General features: G+C 40.8%; 1 protein-coding gene across 1 annotated transcript in view; it reads right to left on the bottom strand.

Moving 5' to 3' along the window:
* LOC110016570 (uncharacterized) overlaps nucleotides 1-22,477 on the bottom strand; it is a 99,316-nt gene that overhangs the window by 17,218 nt on the left and 59,621 nt on the right. The window contains exon 2 of the mRNA XM_020709830.2: nucleotides 18,671-18,774. Coding sequence (XP_020565489.1) covers nucleotides 18,671-18,774 — 104 coding nt within the window. The remainder of the gene's footprint in view (nucleotides 1-18,670; nucleotides 18,775-22,477) is intronic.

The raw sequence follows: 22,477 nt of genomic DNA, 5'->3' as shown, positions 1-22,477 counted from the left end.
TGCCTCTACTGTGTTAAAGGTTCAAATCTAGACTCAAAACATCCCTGTTTAGCCATGTATATTACTGAGGGGTCCTTAAACACACCTCTTTTCATTTTCTATTCCTCTTTCCTTTCTTTTAAAGTAAATTTTATAATGATTATGTCTGTTTTTAATCTTTGCATAATGTATTGTAATTTTAATGCATTTTCCTGTTTTGTGAAGCACTTCGAATTACTTTGCTTACACATTGTGCTATACAAATAAACTTGCCTTGCCCAGTTGTGATGTGGTTGGTAAATAAAAATAAATAGCAAAAGAAGATACACATCCATACATCTTAATACTTATGTAGATGATGCCATTTCTAATCACTCTTAGTTATAATTAAACATATATATATAGTACATAAAATACATTATTCAACTGTAAAGTTTGTAACAAAAAGAGTTTAGATTTTAGATTGAAAAGGTGTAAAACATCATTAACCTTTAATGGTATAAGTGTACTTAAACTATTTACTTAAAGATTTTAGTCCCTGATAAGTATTATGACACAGTTTATTCATGTCTTGATTTTCCTGAAATCAATTATCTTTAGATAAATGAATAAATATTCAGTCTAAATCCTGATAAAAACAAAAAAAAAACTGAATGAAAGTTTGCATACATTTAGATCTCTAAGCATATGTGGTGTGCTGTAGTGTGTTCCTGCAGAGAGCATTGAGGTAGATCATAAGGGCTTAAAAATGTGTTGTGGCTGGCCATGACAGATCAGTGGGCAACAGCAGGCAGAGCAGCCCCTCAGAACCCCCTGCGGATAACTCAGCATCTCGACTAAATGCAGCCCTCTAATCCAGTGTGTCACCTCTCTAACCCAAGCCGTTCACCTCTGGTTGAAGAGATTAATCAAAGAGAAGGGGCCTCTCGCTGCTCTCACCCTTTAAGAAAACACAGCGGAGGAGGGATGACCTTAAATGAAGGGCCAGATGAGATCAGACAGGACAATGACAGGTCAGAGAAAGTGGATAATGTGAGTTTAAAGAAATGAGGAAGAGTTTGATCCAAAGGTCCAGAGTGTTGTGCTGAAGAGACACGAGAAATGAGAAGGATCAAGTGGCAATGTGTAACTTAGACTAATAGCTGTTTGAATCTGGCACCTGGGTCCGACGGTTTGGACCAAATCGTGTCTGTTTCAAAACCATTGCCCAAAACTGATCAGGTGAATTTTATGAGTTCCACCTTTACACAAATACAGACCAATGTTAAACTGATACTTTCAGAAATGCATCACATTAAGAAACAGAAATTGGAGGCTTGCTTTTTGAAACTTCTCTCAAAACTGCTGAGCAAGACCGGAGCAGAAGCTTGGATCACATAGCCAGCAGTAAGTTGGAACTGTTCCCAGTGCATGTTGGACTCTGGCAGGGCTGCCCTTTATAACCGATTCTGTTCATAATCTTTATGGACAGAATTTCTAGGCACAGCCAGGGGCCGAAGGTGGTCTTGTTTTGGGACCACAGGATCTCCTCCCTGCTCTTTGCAGATGATGTTGTCCTGTTTGCTCTATCGAGCCAGGACCTCCAGCATGCATTGGAGCGGTTTGCGGCCGAATGTCAAGCAGTGCTCCTGCCCCAGGTGGAGGGCTCAGAAAGAGAGAGTCAGGGACAGCCGTGGACAGTGAGAGAAGCTGCTGCCCCATTGAGAACTTAAGAGACGTGACAATGAAGGAGCTTGAATTTGAGAGTTTAGGTCTAACTAGTCGCCATTCGCTGATTTAACTATCTTAAATATGGTTTATACTATAGAAAAAAGCTCTATATTAGTCAAGGAGTCACTTTTTGCTTTAGCCAGACATCTAAGCGGTACATCAATTCAACACAGAGCAGACCATTCAAGGAGAGGACGTTAGGAACTAAGTTCCAAACAAAACACCAAGGAAATTTTAAAATAAACGAAGAGTATTTATGGCGACTTCATCGCTTCCTCACTACAGGTCTGAGACTGAATGTATCTGTTAAACGTAATTTTTGATTAGAATTGCCTTCTTTAAACTCTCATTTTATATTAAAATTTTTACAATAACAACAAAAGTCTGTGTTTGGATGACAAGATGCAAGAGAATTAACAGTGAATCCCAACATAGAAGAAGAGTCACATTGGGAACAGCTGTTGGGAACTGGAGGTGTAGGAGCCAGAATGCAGGAAACTGGGCTTGGTGGCAGAAACATAAACATTTTTTAAAATAAACTTAAACAGGACAAAATTTGTGGAGAAAAAAAAAGCCGACAAAATGACCTTCCAAGGTAGAACAGAGAACCAGACACTTCAACTGACTGAAGAGAATGAACAAAAATGAAGCCAGCTGTGGATGATTAACATGAACCTGGAGTGACTGATAGAGACAGAACATGACCAAAAAACAACACTAAAAAACTAAACAGCAGAATCCTCATAACAGTTTGATAACAACAATAAATCTTATTCTTAATTTTAGCATTCTGGGGACAAATGATTTTGGATTTATGTGTTTAAAATATTACCATCTGTATTAAACCTGATTCATGAGGATTATTCCTCCTTCAGCACATTGTGCCAATAGAAATAGCCTCCAGTGTTTTATTGCTCTGATGTCTTTCCAGTCTATGATAAAGTGAACAAAGTCATGTTCACAAAAAACTTTGTTTACATAAAAGAAATGACAATTGTGTAACTTTAACCTACAGTAACTGCGTATTTATCCATTAAAAGTTAATTTTTTAAATTTTTCTTAATTTTTGTATTGTTTAAAGGTAAAAAATAAATTGCTGCCCTTCTCCGACTTTGAGCCTTAACCCTCTAAAATCCTGTGCTCGCCGTGCCTACGGCCATGAGATCTGGGTCATGATCAAAGCAATGAGGTCCTGAGTACTTCTTCTTTCTCTTTCGGCTTTTCCCATCAGGGGTCGCCACAGTGAATCATCGTTTTCCACCTCACTCTATCATGGACATCTTCTACCCTAACATTAGCCAACTTCATGTCCTCTGTTAAGACATCCATATATCTCCTCTTTGGCCGTCCTCTTGCCCTCCTGCCAGGCAGTTCCATCTCCAACATCCTTCTACCAATATATCCACTATCCCTCCTCTGAACATGTCCAAACCATCTCAGTCTGGCTTCTCTGACTTTGTCGCTAACACAGGCAACATGAGCCGTCCCTCTGATGTACTCGTTCCTTATCCTGTCTAACCTGGTCACTCCTAAGGAGAACCTCAACATCTTCATCTCCGCTACCTCCATCTCAGCCTCTTGTCTCTGTCTCACTGCTACCGTCTCTAACCCATAGAGCAGAGCTGGTCTCACCACTGTCTTGTACACCTTTCCTTTGAGTCTTGCTGACACTCTTCTGTCACACAACACTCCTGACACTTTCCTCCAACCTGCCTGCACTCGCCTCTTTTCCACACTCTCCATCACACTGAACTGTTGACCCCAAGTACTTAAACTCCTGCACCTTCTTCACCTCAGCCCCCTGTAACCTAACGCTTCTACCTTGATCCCTCTCGTTCAGACACATGTATTCTGTCTTACTACGGCTGACCTTCATGCCTCTTCTTTCCAGAGCAAACCTCCACCTCTCTATCTGTTCCTCCACCTGCTCTCTACTCTCACTGCAAATTACGATGTCATCCGCAAACATCATTGTCCAGGGAGATTCCTGTCTTACCTCGTCTGTCAGCCTGTCCATCCGCATAGCAAACAAAAAAGGACTCAAAGCTGATCCTTGGTGTAGTCCCACCTCCACCTTGAACTCCTCTGTCTGACCTACAGCACATCTCACCACCGTCATACTTCTCTCATACATGTCCTGAACTACTCTGACATACTTCTCTGCCACTCCAGACGACCTCATACAGTACCACAGCTCCTCCCTCGGCACCCTGTCATACGCCTTCTCTAAATCTACGAACACACAATGCAGCTCCATCTGACCATCTCTGTACTTTTCCATCAACATTCTCAAAGCAAAAATGGCATCAGTGGTGCTCTTACGGGGCATGAAACCATACTGCTGCTCACAAATCTCCACCTTCTTCCTAAGCCTGGCTTCCACTACTCTTTCCCACAGCTTCATTGTGTGGCTCATCAACTTTATTCCTCTATAGTTGCTGCAGTTCTGCGTGTCACCCTTGTTCTTAAAGATCGGGACCAGAACGCTTCTCCTCCATTCCTCAGGCATCTTCTCACTCTCTAGAATCCTATTGAACAAACTCGTTAGAAATTCCACTGCTGTCTCTCCTAAGCATTTCCATACCTCCACAGGTAGGTCATCAGGACCAACGGCCTTTCCGCTCTTCATCCTTTTCAGAGCCTTCCTAACCTCATCCTTTCCAATCTCTGCTACTTCCTGCTCCACAACAACCACATCTTCCTCCCTTCTTTCCCTGTCATTTTCCTCGTTCATCAGCTCCTCAAAATACTCCTTCCATCTTTTCTGTACACTCTCCTGGGTTGTTAGCACCTTTCCATCTCTGTCCTTAATCACCCTTATCTGTTGCACGTCCTTCCCATCTGTGTCTCTCTGTCTGGCTAGCCTGTACAAGTCCTTCTCTCCTTCCTTTGTGTCTAGCCTGTCATATAGCTCATCGTAAGCTTTCTGTTTGGCCTTTGCCACCTCTCTCTTCACTCTACGCTGCGCTTCCTTGTACTCCTGTCTACCTTCCTCAGTCCTTTCTACATCCCACTTCCTTTTAGCCAACCTCTTCCTCTGGACGCATTCCTGTACTTCCTCATTCCCCCACCAAGTCTCTTTACCATCTTTCCTCTTTCCAGATGACACACCTAGCACCTTCCTACCTGTTTCCCTGATAATCTCTGCTGTAGTTTCCCAGTCCTCTGGAAGCTCATCCTGACCACCCAGGACCTGCCTCAACTTCTGCCTAAATTCCTCACAAGTTTCTTCATTCTGTAGCTTCCACCACTTGGTCTTCTTTTCTGTTTTCCCTCTCTTCTGCTTCCTGACCTCCAGAGTCATCTTACACACAACCATGCGGTGCTGTCTGGTCACACTCTCTCCGACCACCACTTTGCAGTCATTAACGTCTCTCAAATGACCTCGTCTACATAGGATGTAGTCCACCTGAGTACTCCTACCTCCACTTCTGTATGTCACTCTATGTTCCTCTCTCTTCTGGAAGTAAGTGTTGACTACCGCCATTTCCATCCTCTTTGCAAAGTCCACCACCATCTGTCCCTCCAGATTCCTTTCCTTCACACCAAACCTGCCCATCACCTCCTCATCACCTCTGTTGCCCTCACCAACATGCCCATTAAAGTCTGCTCCAATAACAACTCTCTCTCCTCTGGGGATACTCTCGATGACCTCATCCAACTCACTCCAGAATCTCTCCTTCACTTCTAACTCACAGCCAACCTGTGGCGCATACCCACTGACTACATTCACCATCACCCCTTCTATTTCTAACTTTAGGCTCATCATCCTGTCTGAGACTCTTTTCACCTCTAGAACACTGTTTACAAACTCCCCCTTCAGAATCACTCCTACCCCATTTCTCTTCCTATCAACACCATGATAGAACAGTTTGTATCCTCCTCCAATACTACGTGCCTCGCTGCCCTTCCACCTTGTCTCCTGCACACACAGTACATCTACCTTCCTTCTCTCCATCATGTCTGCCAGCTCTCTGCTTTTCCCTGTCATTGTGCCAACGTTAAGAGTCCCTATTCTCAAACCTATGTTCCTGCCTTTTCCCTTCTCTCTCTGGCCACGGACCCTTCTGCCTCCCCTCTTTCTTCGACCAACAGTAGTCAAATTTCCACCGACACCCTGTAGGTTAACAGCATCGGTGGCGGTCGTTGTTAACCCGGGCCTCGACCGATCCGGTATGTCTAAAGTGTTGTGGATGATTCGCATGGTTATTTTGGCAATTTTTACGCCGGATGCCCTTCCTGACGCAACCCTCTCTATTTATCCGGACTTGGGACCGGCACAGAAGTAACTGGCTTGCAACCCCTGTGGCTAGATTAATGAGGTCCTGAGTACAAGTGGCTGAAATTAGCTTCCTTCGTAGGGTGGCTGGGCACTTCCTATGAAATAGGGTGGGAAGCTTGGTCACCCAGAGAGAGCTCGGAGTAGAGCCACTGCTCCCCCACATCCAGATGACCCAGAACATGGCCAGAACACCTCCCCAAGGAGGCTTTCTGGGCATGTACCACTGACAGGCTCCTGTCATAAAATCAATAAGCCGCCGGCAGCACTTTCTAAGAACTGTGTATTCCGTTCCTTGATTAACCTAAATGCCCTTGTAAACAGGAAAAGAGGACTAAGTCCCATCCTACTTGTCCAGTGTGAACACCATATGGTGAATTAGCGTTCAGGTGTCCGTGTTCACCATGTTCTTGAATGTGAGTCTTATGGCCGATATGTCTGTAGCTTTAAGGCTATCCATGAAAGCTGGGTTTAGGGTATGAAATAACCAAAAGCCTGGTTTGAGAGGAGCAGATATGGCCAGTGACTTTAAGTTTCAATAAAAAAAAAAGATAGATAGATATTATCCTCTGGTATAGGTGAACATAACATTTTTCAAGGTATTCTTCTGCCATGATCTTGTAAAATCTAATTTTAAGGTGCTGAGCTTGCTGAGTTATGCTGCTGGAGAACAAGACAATTTTTGCGTTTTACCACTGTCAACAAAGAAACATTTTTGCCCATCGTGGCCTTGGAAAGATTTTTTTTTCAAACTCTTATTGTTGCAAGGTCAAGCTATTCTTGAAGTCATTGATTGAACAGGCTCCATGGTGATGAATTGTGGAAAATAGGCTGCCTTTGTTCTTATTCAGGAGTTCGAAAGAAGTAAAGATAGTTTAAACCTCTTTGTTATGTACAGTTATGTCTGCAGTGTAGACAAGCTGCCGGCAGAATAAAGGTGCAGGGATTCCTTGTGACTTGAGGGCAAAAGATTGAGGCTGCTTTACAACAGGAATACTGTTCTGCACTGCAGCATTCCAGGAAGAAAAATCCTGAACCCTGAACTACGGAGCTCTAGTGTGTCCACAAGCACATGTGCAACAATTACAATGACAACCTGAATGGAGCAAATAAAATAAATAAAAATAAACAGAATTCACTTAAAACATGTTTGACTTTTTTTTTATCCTTCTGTCCTTTCAGGTTTGACACATTTTAGATTTTTTTAGATTTTAGCCTTCATGCTTACTTCTCATGTGTCCAAAGTCAAAATATTTTTCACCAATGTCAAAATTCTTGGGCACGGCTTACTGTAAAGCTATGTACACACAAGAACGTGCTAAATGTGCATTCTTGAATGGACGCTTAGCCTATTGTGTTCATTCTGGACAAATTGGGGGGGGCTTCCTTTTTTTTTTTTTTTTTTTGTCTACTAGTGTATGTTCGCCACCTACAGTTAGAAGACGCTTGTTATGAAATGTTGAAGGCTTTTTCTTTCCCAGCTCTTTTTAGATATTCAAAAGAGTTTGTGTCATATAATTAATTCCGGGCACAAACCACAGTTATTAATTTCCTCCTCCAGTATCAATTTTCGATCATTTAGCACTTCTGTGAATTAAAAGGGATTCCGTGTCACTACAAAATCCCTCAAGTCCCTCATTGGTTGAAGTTCAAACTTTTCAAGCATGTTTAATGGCCGCCTGTTACAAGAAACATAGATGCTGGGGATCTTGGTAACTGCAAGTTTCAGAAGTTTTTTTTTTCTCTAATCTTTATTCAGGACATAGAAATGATGTATATTAAAAAAAACATTGACCAACAAACTGTACAACAATTTTAAAAATTAACTCTTAATCAATTCCTGCAGAAACAAAATGAAAAACTTTGACATGTTTGGTTTTGGGTTATGAACATGTCTTTATTTCCTGTCATAAAAAAGATTTCGAGTTTGAAGGTTATTTTAAAGTGTCTATCTTCTCTTACACGAAACCCTGTCTGTTTAGTTATTAGCTTCAGTCTTTTATTTTGCCTCGGAGTAAGCAGTTTTGTTTTATGAATTGCTAAGTTTAATTGTGATTTTGAAAACTAAAATGACTAAAGACAAAGTTTACATATTTGAGAAAAAAAGGATTTTACTAAAAAAAAAGAATAAATGGTGGAACAGGATGGATTTACCACACTGGTCTGTGTATGTTTGGTAGCTTTAGAAACATAATTTGAACGAATGATGATTTTTTTTTTAGATTACTGAGAAATGCCTTATTTTTCCCCACAGCACTGTGATCCATGCATGCATAGGTTCTGAAGTATCGGAAAGTAATAAATAAGTTGGCGTTCTTCAATTCTGTGTGCGAGCACAGTCCAGTCATGAATTCTTAAAGGGAAATCTTGATGGAATCGGCCTAATTCTCCATTCTCTCATTTCTCCAACACCAGCATCCCTCGCATTTGCGCACACTTGCACGACGCTCATCTTTGCCGGACACTGGAAAAACTTTGAGCACAAGCTCTCCTGTCATTCAAACAGTGGCATAACTCCAGAGAGCAGGCCAGCTGTGTGTGTGCTGGAGCAGTAACCCAGGCGTTAATTATAAATCAATGGGCCAACTGTAAACGCGCAGAGTGCACACATGACTTCCCTCATGCATGTCAATATCCATGGGGTATATCAGCCGTTTAAAGTGCCGAGGCCCCTGTAATATTCATGACCGATTCTAACAGATGGTTGATACACACGGCGCCACGCGGCACCGATACAGGACAGTGATATACAGACTTACTGAGAAGTGGAGAGTTAGGGATAGAGATCATGAACTGATAACCACCACAACAACACAGCCTGAAAGATCAATTTCAGTCCATTGCAAGTTCAAAGTCTACAAGAATGAGGCGTTTGAGGAGAAAAATTCTCCACACATTCAAATCTCACAAACAGCAATAGTGTGTATTAGACCTTACACGCATCTTTGGCATCAAATCGTGTGAAATTTTTTTGTGGCAATTAAACATCTATTTTTGATCAAAGAATTGTATTTTTTTTTGTTGAAAAAAAAAAAAAATTACTCATCTTCTGGGGCAATACTTGTACATGTACATATGATTAGCAGAGGGTGACCAAAACATTTGCTAAACTTGACTTAAGTCGGTCTCTTCTTCATTAAGCTGCTATTTAGTTGTTGCGGTCTTTATTGATTGCAACTGTTGACAGTGAACATTTTTAATACCTTCTCCTGAAAGTCTTACAGCAGAGAGAACATTGTTTTTTTGTTGTTTTTGCTTTTCACTTTTAGCATGTCAAGATGCTACTGATTGATCGAACACTACAACACCAAAAAAATTGCAAATGTTTTTCCTCAACAGACATGGATGACTACCTCACTGACTCAAATGCCGAATTGTTGCCAAATATTTAAAAAAAAAAAAGTAACAGATAATCCCTGGTGAGGTGTTTATAATAAAAAAAAGAATCATAATGGAGTTCAACAGTAGCTTCATTTCTGATAATTAAAGGTTTGAAGGGCGTTATTTCACTTATACTATGGTCACTTACAAATTAAATGCATACCAGATAAATTATTATTACTTTAATAATGTCATTTTTAATGTTTAGACCAGTTTTCATGAGAGGTGGATTATTTGAGAAGCAGTGTGACGCATCGTCTTGGTAACAACTGCACCAACTGCTTGCACCGTTCTCGCTTTGCAACGGCAGAGGAAAGCAGTATATATATATATATATATATATATATATATATATATATATATATATATATATATATATATATATATATACTTACTTACTTACTTAGAGGCTCAGATCTACCACACCAGACAAGACCCAAGGTGTAGGCTGAGCAAAGAGGTGCCTGAAACAATCCAGCACATAACTGCAGGGTGTAAGATGCTGGCAGGGAAAGCATACATGGAGCGCCACAATCAAGTGGCTGGAATAATATACAGGAACATGTGTGCAGAATATGAACTGGAAACCCCAAGGTCAAAATGGGAAACACCTCCGAAGGTGGTAGAGAATGAGAGGGCAAAGATCCTGTGGGACTTCCAGATCCAGACTGATAGGATGGTAATGGCAAACCAACCAGACATTGTAGTGGTGGATAAAGAACAGAGGAAAGCCGTTGTGGTGGATGTGGCAGTGCCAAGCGAGGGGAACATCAGGAAGAAGGAACATGAGAAACTGGAGAAATACCAGGGACTCAGAGAAGAACTGGAGAAAGCCTGGAAAGTGAAGGTGACAGTGGTGCCTGTGGTAATTGGAGCACTCGGGGCAGTAACCCCCAAGCTGGAGGAGTGGCTACAACAGATACCTGGAAAGACCTCAGACCTCTCAGTCCAGAAAAGCGCAGTGCTAGGAACAGCTAAGATACTGCGTAGGACCCTCAAACTCCCAGGCCTCTGGTAGAGGACCTGAGCTTGGAGGAGAAACCACCCGCGGAGGGTGTGAAGGGCGTTTTTTTTTTTTTACTTAACCTCATGATAAGTGACACAAAGCATCATTTCAGAGGGAAAGTTCCCCTCTAAGCGCTTGTTTTTGTCAGGTTGATGAAGCAAAAGTTTGTTTCATAGAAAAAATGTCCACTAGTAGATTTCTAGATCACTGAAATCAACATCCGTCCATCAGGTTTTCATGACGATCACTAACCTTATTTCCAACCAAATAAATGACTTTTCAAACATAAAGTTCAGCTCAAATTTCTCAGACATGCAAACCCTTAACACTCATATAAATCATGCACATAAGCCACTGCTTTCACTGTGACCTCATCACATGCATGTAAGCTGCTGAGAAGAGACTAAAAGAGGTAACATGAAAGAGGGAAACCAAGAGCCTCTACAAATTAAACATGACTACACCAAGAGTTCTGGGCTGATATTATTCACCACAGTAAAGGCTTGACACGAGCACTGAAATTGCAGAGAATATTAGGAAGTGGGTTGCAAGGGGCAAGAAAGAAGGATGAAATGAGTGATTTTAGAGATTTAGTATCAGGAACTGGTGCCGTTGGACCCAGTATGCAGGAACGGGCTTTGTGGCAGAAACTTAACATTTAATAAATAAACTTGAACCTCACAAAAACCCATGGATCAAAGGGTGACTTTTATACTAAGCCTAGAAATGTCCCTAAAAATGTAAACTAAACTACACATTTAGCCTTTATGTCTTTATTAAACCATTTATTCCCAAACTCACACAGACTAGGAAGTAGCAACAGTTGCAGTTTCTTAAATAATCACTTGAGTCAGGTTGCGATTTGAAAAAAAGTCAGCTTTTACACCAAAAGTTCTGTTTAACAAGTTGTTTTGATTTGATCAGAGCTCAAATCTATGCATTATTAGGAGAGTTATTTTTTATTTTTATTTTTTTTTCCATTACTGCAAGGTAAATGGACTGAACAAAGCTTCCATCTTTATCCAAACCAATTTTCTGAGTGTTGCTGCAATGAGTACAGCAAGCTTCAGTTGACACACATATTTCAAGTTTTACTTTTGCCTCTCAAAATGAAGAAATGTTAGTGCAATTACAATAAGGAAGATCTACTGTTCAGCGTTTTGGGTACGCTGGGTTGCTGATTCTTCACTCCATACATCACTCATCGTTTAATCCTCACTCTAAGCCAATAGCTGCAGTCCTCACTTTTCTCACAGCCAATCACGATCAGATTCTTGCCGTTAAATTCATACAGGTTTGTTTATCCGCATTCCAGACGTTTCGCTGGCCCACCTCTGCTCCGTTTACCTCTTGGCTCTTAGCTTCAGTGTGGTCTGGTCTTAAGCAATGTCTGGGCTCCGGGGTCTCTTCACTCAGTCCGAGGTCATACCAAGCCCAGAGCCCAACCACCAAACAATACAGATTATTCATGCTCAATTCCCGTTTCTCTATTAAATCTTTCAGTCAGACTTTCAAGACCTCTTCCTAATTTAAAGGGATATCAGAGATTATCTAGCCGAGTATACATATCCATGCATTGAAATCTCAAATATTTGGCCTGTTTGCTTCTACAAATAACTGACAGTGGACCAACGCTTAACCTTCCAAAGTGAATATTTAGAAGGTGTCAGGAGTAAAACCTTTTGTCCCTTTTTCTTCTGCCTTTGGTCGTTTTGCTCATGTTATTGAGTTCAGGTTCTCTTGTTTGCAGCTCTTCCTCAGGTTGTTAATACCACAGATTGGGGTATTAACACCCCAGATTGGGGTATTAACACATTACACTGACCAAGTCAGGCTCCCATTTTTTCCTATTCTTGAGTTAACTTTAAAAAAAAAAAATCTCAAGTCCCGCATCTTTACTTTTGTTGTTCTCAAAAGCCTATAAATGGGAATATTTTAACTTAATTTTGTTATTTTTAAAAAAATAAAAAAAGTGTTTTTACCATTTATAAATGTGAGATTTTGTGCAGTAATACAGTTTACTGACTGAAGTGATCTGGCCCTGCGACAGACTGGCGACCTATCCAGGGTGTACCCTGCCTTTGGCAGCCCTGTGACCCCAAAAGGGACAAAAACATGTTTAGAAAATGAATGAATGAATGAATGAATGAATGAACGAACGAACGAACGAACGAACGAACGAACGAACGAACGAACGAACGAACGAACGAACGAACGAACGAACGAACGAACGAACGAACGAACGAACGAACGAACGAACGAACGAACGAACGAACGAACGAACGAACGAACGAACGAACGAACGAACGAACGAACGAACGAACGAACGAACGAACGAACGAACGAACGAACGAACGAACGAACGAACGAACGAACGAACGAACGAACGAACGAACGAACGAACGAACGAATGAATGAATGAAGTGATCTGTATCAAATTGGATTCTAACAATTTGGATTGGTTATTTTTTTCTCTTTTTCCCTTGGTTGGCTTCTTGCTCTTTTTAGTTGCAAACTTTCATATGATAAACCCACCATGTTTAAGCTGTTAATCTGTACTTGACTAGTCTCTTTTTTATAACTTTTATTTAAGTTATTAGGTGGGTGACATTTATTTCTACCCTAGTTTTTTATTGGCTGTTGTACCTACCTGGGCCAACCCCATCTCATCCCCCCTCACTTATCTATGTAGAGTTGGTCTATCAACCATTCTTGTTCAGCCTGAGCTGGTTCTAACCCATATGTCGCCTTAACAGATTGTTTCTTGTCTGTTATGTTCGGTGAACGCAGAACCACCTTTTAGATTACTTTTTTTTTTTTGCCATGTTTGAGTTTTTTTTCTTAGTCCTCTTTAGATTATCACTTTGGGTTCTGACATGTTTCTTTTTTAAAAAGTTCATTTTACATGTTTTATTTAGGTGAAATATTAGCATTATTATTTCATTGAGAAACCTTGCTTCCAGGTGCTTTGTGTTCACTCTACACACCAGTCATCAATTACACCGTCTCTCAGAACCAGTCCCTCAATTTTCTTCTCAGCCACTCACAATCATATTTTCGCCTACGAGTTCACAGATAGCTGTCTCTCTTCATTCCAGACGGTTTCTGTAGCTGTACTCCACCTCGTTCTCCACCTGAAATGATGCATTGGCATCATCAGGCCCTTAAGCACCACCAGCAACTGGACTCTTCTATGGTCTGAGCTTATCCAAAGAGATGGGTAAAACAAGTCATAAATAAATAAATAAAATAGTACTAAAAACACAGTACTCTTGTACACTTGCATGAGCGCAGCTTTTATCAAAAAGGAAACAGTTTTTCATTCAAGTTCTCATTCATTTTTCAAAGACTTTGGCAATAAATCCTTAAACAGGAGAGACAGACAGGGTCACCGAGTTGCCACACAATACCCAGATTCTGTTGAGAAACAGCCGTACACGCCTGCCTATGTCGGACTCACGCACACATCCTGCAGGAAGTGAAGATGACCACAGCGCCAACAGACACACAAGTGGCAGGAAGTGGAGCCACAGAAGGAAGGAAGAAAGACAAGGTGAGAGAAACACACCCTTTATAAATCACACTGTTTGATAGGTGTGTGTGTGGGGGGGAGGGGGGGGTGAAGAGAAGAAAGTAAAAATTTGGTTATGTAACACTATGTGGCATTTGGGTAAGAGTCCTTGTAAACAAATGCAGCCACACACAGATTTATGCATTTATGCATCCATAATAAAGACATGCAACAGTGGGCGATGACTGTGAAAATGTCTTCTCTCAGTGCATCCCCCTCCCCTCCCTGTTCATAACACACATACATGCAAAAAGGGTTCCCAGCTTAGAGGCGTTTCGTGGGGGAAGACTGCCACTGGAAACCGGGAGGATGAAATGAACAAACAGAAGTGAGGATGTGCATGCCGTCCCTGTAAAAAACAGGCAAACAATAGAGCGATGCTTCAATGGAAATGCTGATGATGGAGGAATGAAATTCATTTTCATCCCCCCCAAAAAAAGAAACCAAAAATAGTGAAACAAGCGGCTTGATGAATAGAAATTATATTAAGTGAAAACTAAAGAAGTCAAGGTATTTATTTATTGAAAAATGTGTTTTATCGGAAAAGAGCAACAAAAGAGGAGAAATATAAGAGAAAAATGTGTTAAATTAACCAAGAAAAAGAAACAAAGAGAGAAAAAGTGCCAGCTCTGTCACTTTGTGACGTGTCTTAAAGGCCTCAGATTCTCATGTTTATTAATGGAACTGAGATATGACAATGCTGACACAAAGCCTGTTTACAGGGACGTGGCTGGTTGCAGCCAGGTTGAAGCTATTTAGCATGCAATTCTGCAGGGATTTATCACACTGTGCCCATGTCGGAGGCTGCTCAACTTAATACGGGAACACAGCTTTTTGTGTGCTGCATTTGCATTTTTCGCTATCTTTTGAGGCATTAAACTGGCATGCAAATGCTCAGAGACTTAACGTGAGAGAAATGCAAGGAACAACTGCAGGACCATGTTTGAAAAATTTTAGCAGACTGCAAAACGTCAACAGCTGAGGAAGCCTTGTAGTCAACTTGTGCAACAATAGTATATATGACAAATATTAATAATTAAAAAGTAATTGAGATTTTCAAAGACAACTCTGCATGCACTGCAGTGACATTCCAGTAAAAATACTGACAAGTCATTCTTACACTTGATGTCGATGTTACTGAGTGGGTGTAACCCTGGTGGGAAATACGACTGCATATGAGAGTTTCCCTGCTTGTCCTGCGTGATGACATCACCACGCTGCGTGCGTTAGTGCGTTGCAGGGTCTTGTGACTGAGCACATACAATCAGGACCTATGAAGCAAGCTGTAAGAAAATTGCCAGAAGGAGCGAGTGGGAAAGTCTCTGGTGTTTTTGCTGAAGGAGCTGACCACTGGTGCCGACTTGTCCGGATACGAGCATGAAATGAAGATGAAAACTACAGAACTGGTCAGGTGTTTTAGATGGTGAGCTAAAGCCCAGGACCCAGAACCAAAAGCCTGAACTCGCCTTACCTGTGAACTCTGGTAGGAGGCTTCTTACAGCCGCCCACTTTCCTCTACTCCAGTCCCCTTGCTACTCAGTTACTCAGCCATTCACACATCCACTCTCACAATTCCCTTCCTGCACTTTGGATAACCCTCTGTTGGACACCTTGGCCGTTATGACTGACTGAACTGTTGCATTGTGCCTTGATGAGCCGATTTCCTGAATTTGAAAAGAGAACGGGTCTTTACAAATGGGAATTATGTTTTTGTTGTAAGTAATTATTGAATTGCCATTCTATTTGTGTAAATGTCATTTGTGTGTTTTTTTTTTTTCCAAGACATGGTGCCATCAAATGCATTCCTGTTTTTGTCTCTTTCTCCAATCCAAGAGTTGAACCAGACAACTTCTGATCTAGCCCAGTGCCTCTGTGTCTACTACCAGATGCCCACCCTGTGTTTATATCATTGCTGCACAGATAAGTTACAGAAATAAACAGAAGGAAACACTTTGAACTAAATAAACCTTTTTTCCAAAAAAAAAATCAATCTCTCTTTGCATTTTTGCCTTTAGTTGTTACCTTAAAAACATTTTTTAAACAATTGGGGCTATTTTAAATAAACCTTTTCTTTCTTTGTTGGGTTGCACAGTGGCATGGGTGTCTTTAAATTGCCCCCAGGTGAGTGTGAAGCACTGCAACAGACTGGCGACCTGTTCAGGGTGTACCTCGCCTTCTACCCAACAGCAGCTGGGATATAAGCTCCAGCAATAATGTGACGCCCCATAAAAGGGATTCAGCAGGTTCTGACGATGGATGGATGGACCATTTTTGTTAAGTAATTATCCTCCCTTATAAATTTGAAAAGGGTCCAGTATTCCCAAAACATGAGTAAAGCTCTGTTTTCAGATTACTTTAAAAGAGAGAAAAGGTACAGTGTTTGTTTTGTCAAGGAGCAATTTTCTGACACACACAGGACCCACCCCCACCCCCGTTTTGTTGCTTTTTTTCCATAAAAAAACCAGAACCAATCTATGGGTTCACCACATTTACACCACAACTCTAGGGAAAGTGATGACAAAAATCTTTAATCCTTTTTTAATCCTTAAAAAAATATCCCCCTCTACTAACAGTTTGCCAAAGATCCCACAGGCGTGCCAGAAGACAAATGGTAAAGTAGCCTGTGGTCAAATGAAAATAAAACTTTTCAGTAACATGGTAAAGGCACCGTCATGGTTGGAGTAACTCTGCTCTGGATACAGCCCCTCATATGGGCTGGTTGTAAAAGCGCAGAGGCTTCAAGGGCCCTTTGTATATAGTAATACTTAAGATCACCTATTTAATCAAAAGATTTGACAAGGGGGCGGGGCTAAAACTACTGCGTTAATCACAGTTTATTAATCACAGACAAATTGGTAATTTTTTGAATTAGTTAGTTAATCTAATTTTTAATCTATATCTATAGTCATGTTGTCAAATATATAGCAGGGGTCCAACTGTTAACTTGCATGAATTTCTTACATAAACATTGGTCTCGGTGTCCCTGTACGTACCACAAGCCCATCGCTGCTGTGACTTCATCAGTGTGTGACTTTATAGTTCTTTACAGAATTAACCCAAAACACTGATATATTGCCACAACTATTAGCATTTATCTAAAGGATAAAGCCTGACGAAGTGTTTGTTATCATAAATTAATGGACTACACAGATCGCATCGGATTGTAAAATGTGGAATAAGGTATGTCAATATCCCAGAAAATCACTTTGCTTATCTTTAAATAATTTATTTGTAAATTATGGTGGAAAATATGTATTTGGTCAGTGACAAAAGTTCACTTCAATACTTTGTTATGTACCCTTTGATGGCAATGGCAGCAGTCAAACGTTTTCTGTGAGTCTTCACATGGTTTTCAAAAACTGTCACTGGTATTTTGGCCCATTCCTACATGCAGATCTTCTCTAGAGCAGTAATGTTTCTGGGCTGTTCCTGGGCAACACAGACTTCAACTCCTTCCAAAGGTTGTTTATAGGGTTGAGATCTGGAGACTGGCTAGGTCACTCCAAGACCTGAAAACGCTTCTTACGAAGCCACTCCCTTGTTTTCTCCTTCTTGTACCTTGCTTGTTTGTAAGTGACCAAATACTTGTTTTCTACCATAATTTACAAATAAATTCTTTAAGACTCTGTGATTTTCTGGATTTTTTCTTCCTCATTTTGTTTATTATACTTGAGATATACCTATGATGACAATTACAGGCCTCTCTCATATTTTTTAAGAGGGAGAACTTGCAGAATTGGTGGCTGACTAAATACTTTTTTGCTTACCATTCTTTATTCTATTAATTATACTACAATTCACAAATATGTTACACCTAAATTTTATTTCATTATTTCTTTCTTAGTGCGCACAATAAAAAGCACATCAACATTTTTTTTATTAAAAAAGGTCTTTTTCTAATATGACAGAGTTATACATATTTATGGTGTCCATCCATCCCTCCCTCCCTCCCTCCCTCCATCCCTCCCTCCCTCCCTCCCTCCCTCCCTCCTTCCCTCCATCCATCCATCTTCTGAACCCGCAGAATCCTTTTTGGGGGTGACAGGGTTGCTGGAGCCTATCCCAGAAACCTTTGGATGAAGGCAGAGTACACTCTGGACAGGTCGCCAGTCAGAGGTAGAGCGGTTGACCCCCGATTGGAATTATGCAGGTTGGGTTCCTGCCCTGCCTGCCCCCTTGTCAAAGTGTCCTTGAGCAAGACACTGAACCATTCATTGCTCCTGGTAGTTATATGTCAACACCAGTGTTCCGCAGTGCAGCCGCATCGGTGTGTGAACGTGTGTGTTCATGGCTGAATTGGACAGTGATCATGAAGCACTTTTGGCCTTTTAAGAAGCGCCATCTAGGTATATGCCATTTACCATTTGCATGGAAACAAATACAATTATAGTCATACTCTGTTTCTTAAATGCTTTACATTTCCTATTTTATAATATTTAAAGTAAAACATCTTCAAATTTTACCAAATTTGGCCCTTCTTTGAAAGAATTTGAATGATCATTGTCTGATGTGAAAAGTTTTACATTTTCTCAACTTTGTGCTTTATCTTTCAGTCTTTTCCCTCCAACATGTGTGTGACTCTTAAGAGTTGCAATAGAATATGACAAGAATTCAGGTAAGCCTAACAAGCATGGTAACAAGTTCTACTGGATTCTGTTATTACTCTGTTTCAGACGGGACTTTCTGATGAATGTTTGAAGCTGTCCATCCACACACCCACTACAGTCTAATTTGACACACGCACCTGCAGAGCACAGTTTGCCTCCAGCTTTCCTCCACCTGCCTGGTGAGAACGAAGCGAGTCTTTCCTCCTCACATTCTCGCCATCCCTCGTCCACGCTGATGCCCCTGCCGGGAAGAGGGGGAGGTGTGTTTGGAAGATCTAGGCGAAAAAGATTCAAGTCTTTATTGAAAGATCATATGGGTTGACTGAGGAATCCCATTACTTTTTGATTAAGTATTGATCCTGAGCCGACCAAGTATTAACAAGTAAGCTAATATGGACTGCCCTTTGGGACCAGTGGCTTGGAGTGTGTGCACGTGCACATGAAGAGCGTGTGGCCTTCTGCGTGTGAGTTAAACAATAAAGATGAAGTGAGAGACAGAAAGAAGTTTGAAAGTGTGAAAGGCTGAGCGAGTGGGAGAAAAAGAAATTATCACAATTTAGTCGGACAGAGAGAGACGGTTATTAAAGTCTTAGATGTCACAGAACCCAAAGTGAGGGGACTGTTGACGCACGACAAAAGAGTGGAGGGAACTGACGTGTCAGCAGGTCAAGGGGAAGACAGAAAAAGGAAGGGGGAGAAGTCTTTAGGGCAGCAGGAAGGAGGGGAGACGAGAGCACCAAAAGGTGAGATTCTCCAGGCTTTAGTGGAAATGTCACTCGCTTACTGCAGCGTGGAGATCAATTCCTTCATTACTCTCTGCTCCCACCATTACCACGGCATTTCTGTGGTGGATTGATGTCCCTTGTATTACATGCATGCATGCATGAACTCCAGCGTACAGGACTGACTTCACAAAGCACTTCACTTTAGTCACTTTGCTCCCTTTTGAAAGCACTTTTCGGTAGTCATTTGAAGAAATGCATCATTTGGTACCTTTGGGTTTGGGACTCAAATTGGGTTTTAGAGTTTGAAGTGGGGCATCCTCTTGGATTTTTGCGTCAAAGTGATCAAAACCCCACCGCCGCCCTCACCCCACCGTATCTCTTTCTTTTTCTTTGGCCGGAAGATCGCTCATCAAAGTTAAGAAATGTTATATCTTAAAGTTTCACTCCTATCATCTCTTGATCGATTGTAAAAGCCTTCCCAGTGGTCTTTTAATTATGATTTTGCCATTTTTGGCCAAAATCTAAAACCCCATGTCGTTTTTAATGACATAGTTTCTGCAGAGCGGCAGTAGCTCATTAGAAATTCGCCTTTGGCACAGAAAAACCCTGCCCCCTTCCCTTCCCCTCCCCGCAGCTAAAAGCCCTGTTTGCACATTCTGTTGCTAGTTTAAAACCTCACCCAAACTTTAACCGTATAGATACAGGCTGTCCACTTGATGGTCTCTTGATAGACGGTCATTTATCTGGCTTAAAAAAAAACTGTCTAGCGAAAACCATCTTTTTCCTCTGTAGTTTGGAGAAACAGACTTTGAGGTGTTGACTTCAAACACAAATGGTATTTAAAGTAGCTTTAACCAAGAAATTCAAGTCCAATTCTCTCTCAACGGAATATCTTTGGGAAAAATGTGAAAGCTAACATCTGTTTATGCTTTATGAGAATAACAACTAGCTATAACACAAGGGCGTTGAACGCTCATCATTTCTCGCACACCTAAGCATGAGGAGGCCAGGATGTGCGTAGGTGGAGGAGCGGAGCAGTGAGACTTTGGCACGCCCATTTAAGTTTCTACGTCACAAATAGATGCTAAGAGAAAAGAGGTTGTGCTCAAAGCGATGTGTTTTTCTTTCTTGACAAAAAACTAAATAAATAAAAGCCCATAATATGTTCTACTTGGAAACTGCATCTGAGGATTTTTATTTAATTTTAATAATTTGCTTGAAGCCCTTGCTTCCTCCTTCATCAGTAAAGTGCGAGAGGGTATCGTCCTCCAGACGGGGCCGGTTTAATCCATCATTCATTCATCCGGATGATAATTACTCTCTGCAAATATCTTCTTCAGTATATTAGGATATTTTCCGGCCGCTTCTGAGTCAGGTGATGCCATTTGTCCATGCAGGGTCACACCCTTTGGTTATAGCGATTTAAGAACCAGTGGAACCATAAGACAAAGCTAATACCTATTGTTTTTTCCCCAGCAGTTGACATTTGTGGAGTCACACAATCACAATCTCACACTGGCTCATTCCAAACCATTGGTTATCAAAGAGAGTTTGAAAGGGGTGTCAAATGTTTTTATTTTTTTATATAGCAGCAAATCAACATATCCCATGTATACTAAAAGACATGCAGATGTTACAGTATGCAAACAGGAGTGTGCTAGCCTTCTTTGAATGTTTTGATTTGGATAAACAAGTCAACATCACCTAAGATATGAATAGAGACAATGCAGCTATGTCTGCTGCTGATCGCACGTTTTTTCTGAAGAAGTCTTCTTCATCAGAACACAGTGGATTAATAAATGCTCATATTGATTAGATTTTCACTTTGTGAAATCGGTGACATCATATTATTATTATTTTTTTTTAAGTGGTGAACATGGTGTCCAGATGGCTTTTAAAATCCAGGGCACTAGATATCCTTGCACTAAATTATTTTTTTCGTGGTTAGGTAGTAGAGAGGAACTTAAAATAGCCAAATATTTAATTTGCGTGCACTCCTCCTTGTTAGGAATGAGCCATTTGAAACATCAAGAATTATTGAAACTGTATTTGAAATAAAACGGATGGAAAGACCCTTCAACCCTTGTGCTATCTTAGATGACCCCACCCTTACATTGACGTGTTCTCCCTACCATGACAAAGGTGGATAAAGGTGGAAAGATTTCATGTAATCCATGGACACCAGTGAAGATCACAAATCATTGAAGAAAAATGGTTCAGCGCACTGTCTAGTGGGTCTAGATGACCCAACTCCCAATGTTAAAGTGCCTAGGATAGCACAAGGTTTACTGAGCCATGTCTGCATTTATTGATGATTTGTGGGCAGCTGTGGTGCAGAGGTAGAGCTGTCGACGGCTGATCTGACGATTGCAGGTTCGATTACTGCTTTGTGCACCAAAGTGTTCTTAGGCGAGACACTAAACTCCACATTGCTTCTGGTTGTTACAGGTTGGCGCCAGCGTGTCAATCAGTGGGTGACTGGGACTGTGACTGTAAAGGACTTTGGGCCTTCAAAGATGGTATACGCCATTCAATAACTTTCCTTTACTAATAGATTTTGGCTTTGTGTGTGTGTTTTGATAATCACATCAATCAGCTTTTAAAACTTCTTTGTGTTTTTTACATGGGAGATTGTCTTCTCCACAATATCCAACATTCTTTTGTGGGCCTAAATATTTTACATATTTCTGTTCTTGCTTGAAAACAATCAACAATTGTACCACATCATGAATCACTAATGGATTTTTAACAACTTTTTCAAGTTCAAAGTGAAGTCAGTTCACAATTCATGGCTTTTGTTAAAGCAAGTTCATTTTCTTTTTCTGGATTCCAGTGATTTGATGACTGCATGACAAATGAAGAGTATTGTCAACGTAATGTGCTGCTTTGGATGGTCATTTGGAAGATGAAAACGTAGAACAATATTCCAATGAAAATCCTACACATGCAGAAGCATTGTGTATGCAACACTTTAAACTATTTGGATATGTCAAAGCGTGTGGTGTGTAATCAGTCATAAAGATTAAAGCTTACTGCTAGTAAACAGTAAACTGAAAGAAACTTGTTTGAATGCTACAGAGAAATCACAGGAGTGAAAATAATCACAACTTATATACAATGCTTGAATTTTTTGAAAAAAAAAAAAAGAAGTTTAAGAGACCAAAGTTTATTTTGAAGTACTCTAAATATAATTTATGACAATTACAATGTGGTGATTTA

This window comes from Oryzias latipes, chromosome 15 (assembly GCF_053564925.1).
Source record: "Oryzias latipes strain Hd-rR chromosome 15, Olatipes_Hd-rR_3.1".
Classification (NCBI taxonomy): domain Eukaryota; kingdom Metazoa; phylum Chordata; class Actinopteri; order Beloniformes; family Adrianichthyidae; genus Oryzias; species Oryzias latipes.
Note: the sequence above shows the minus strand (reverse complement) of the source record. Positions and strands in the feature narration are given on the sequence as shown.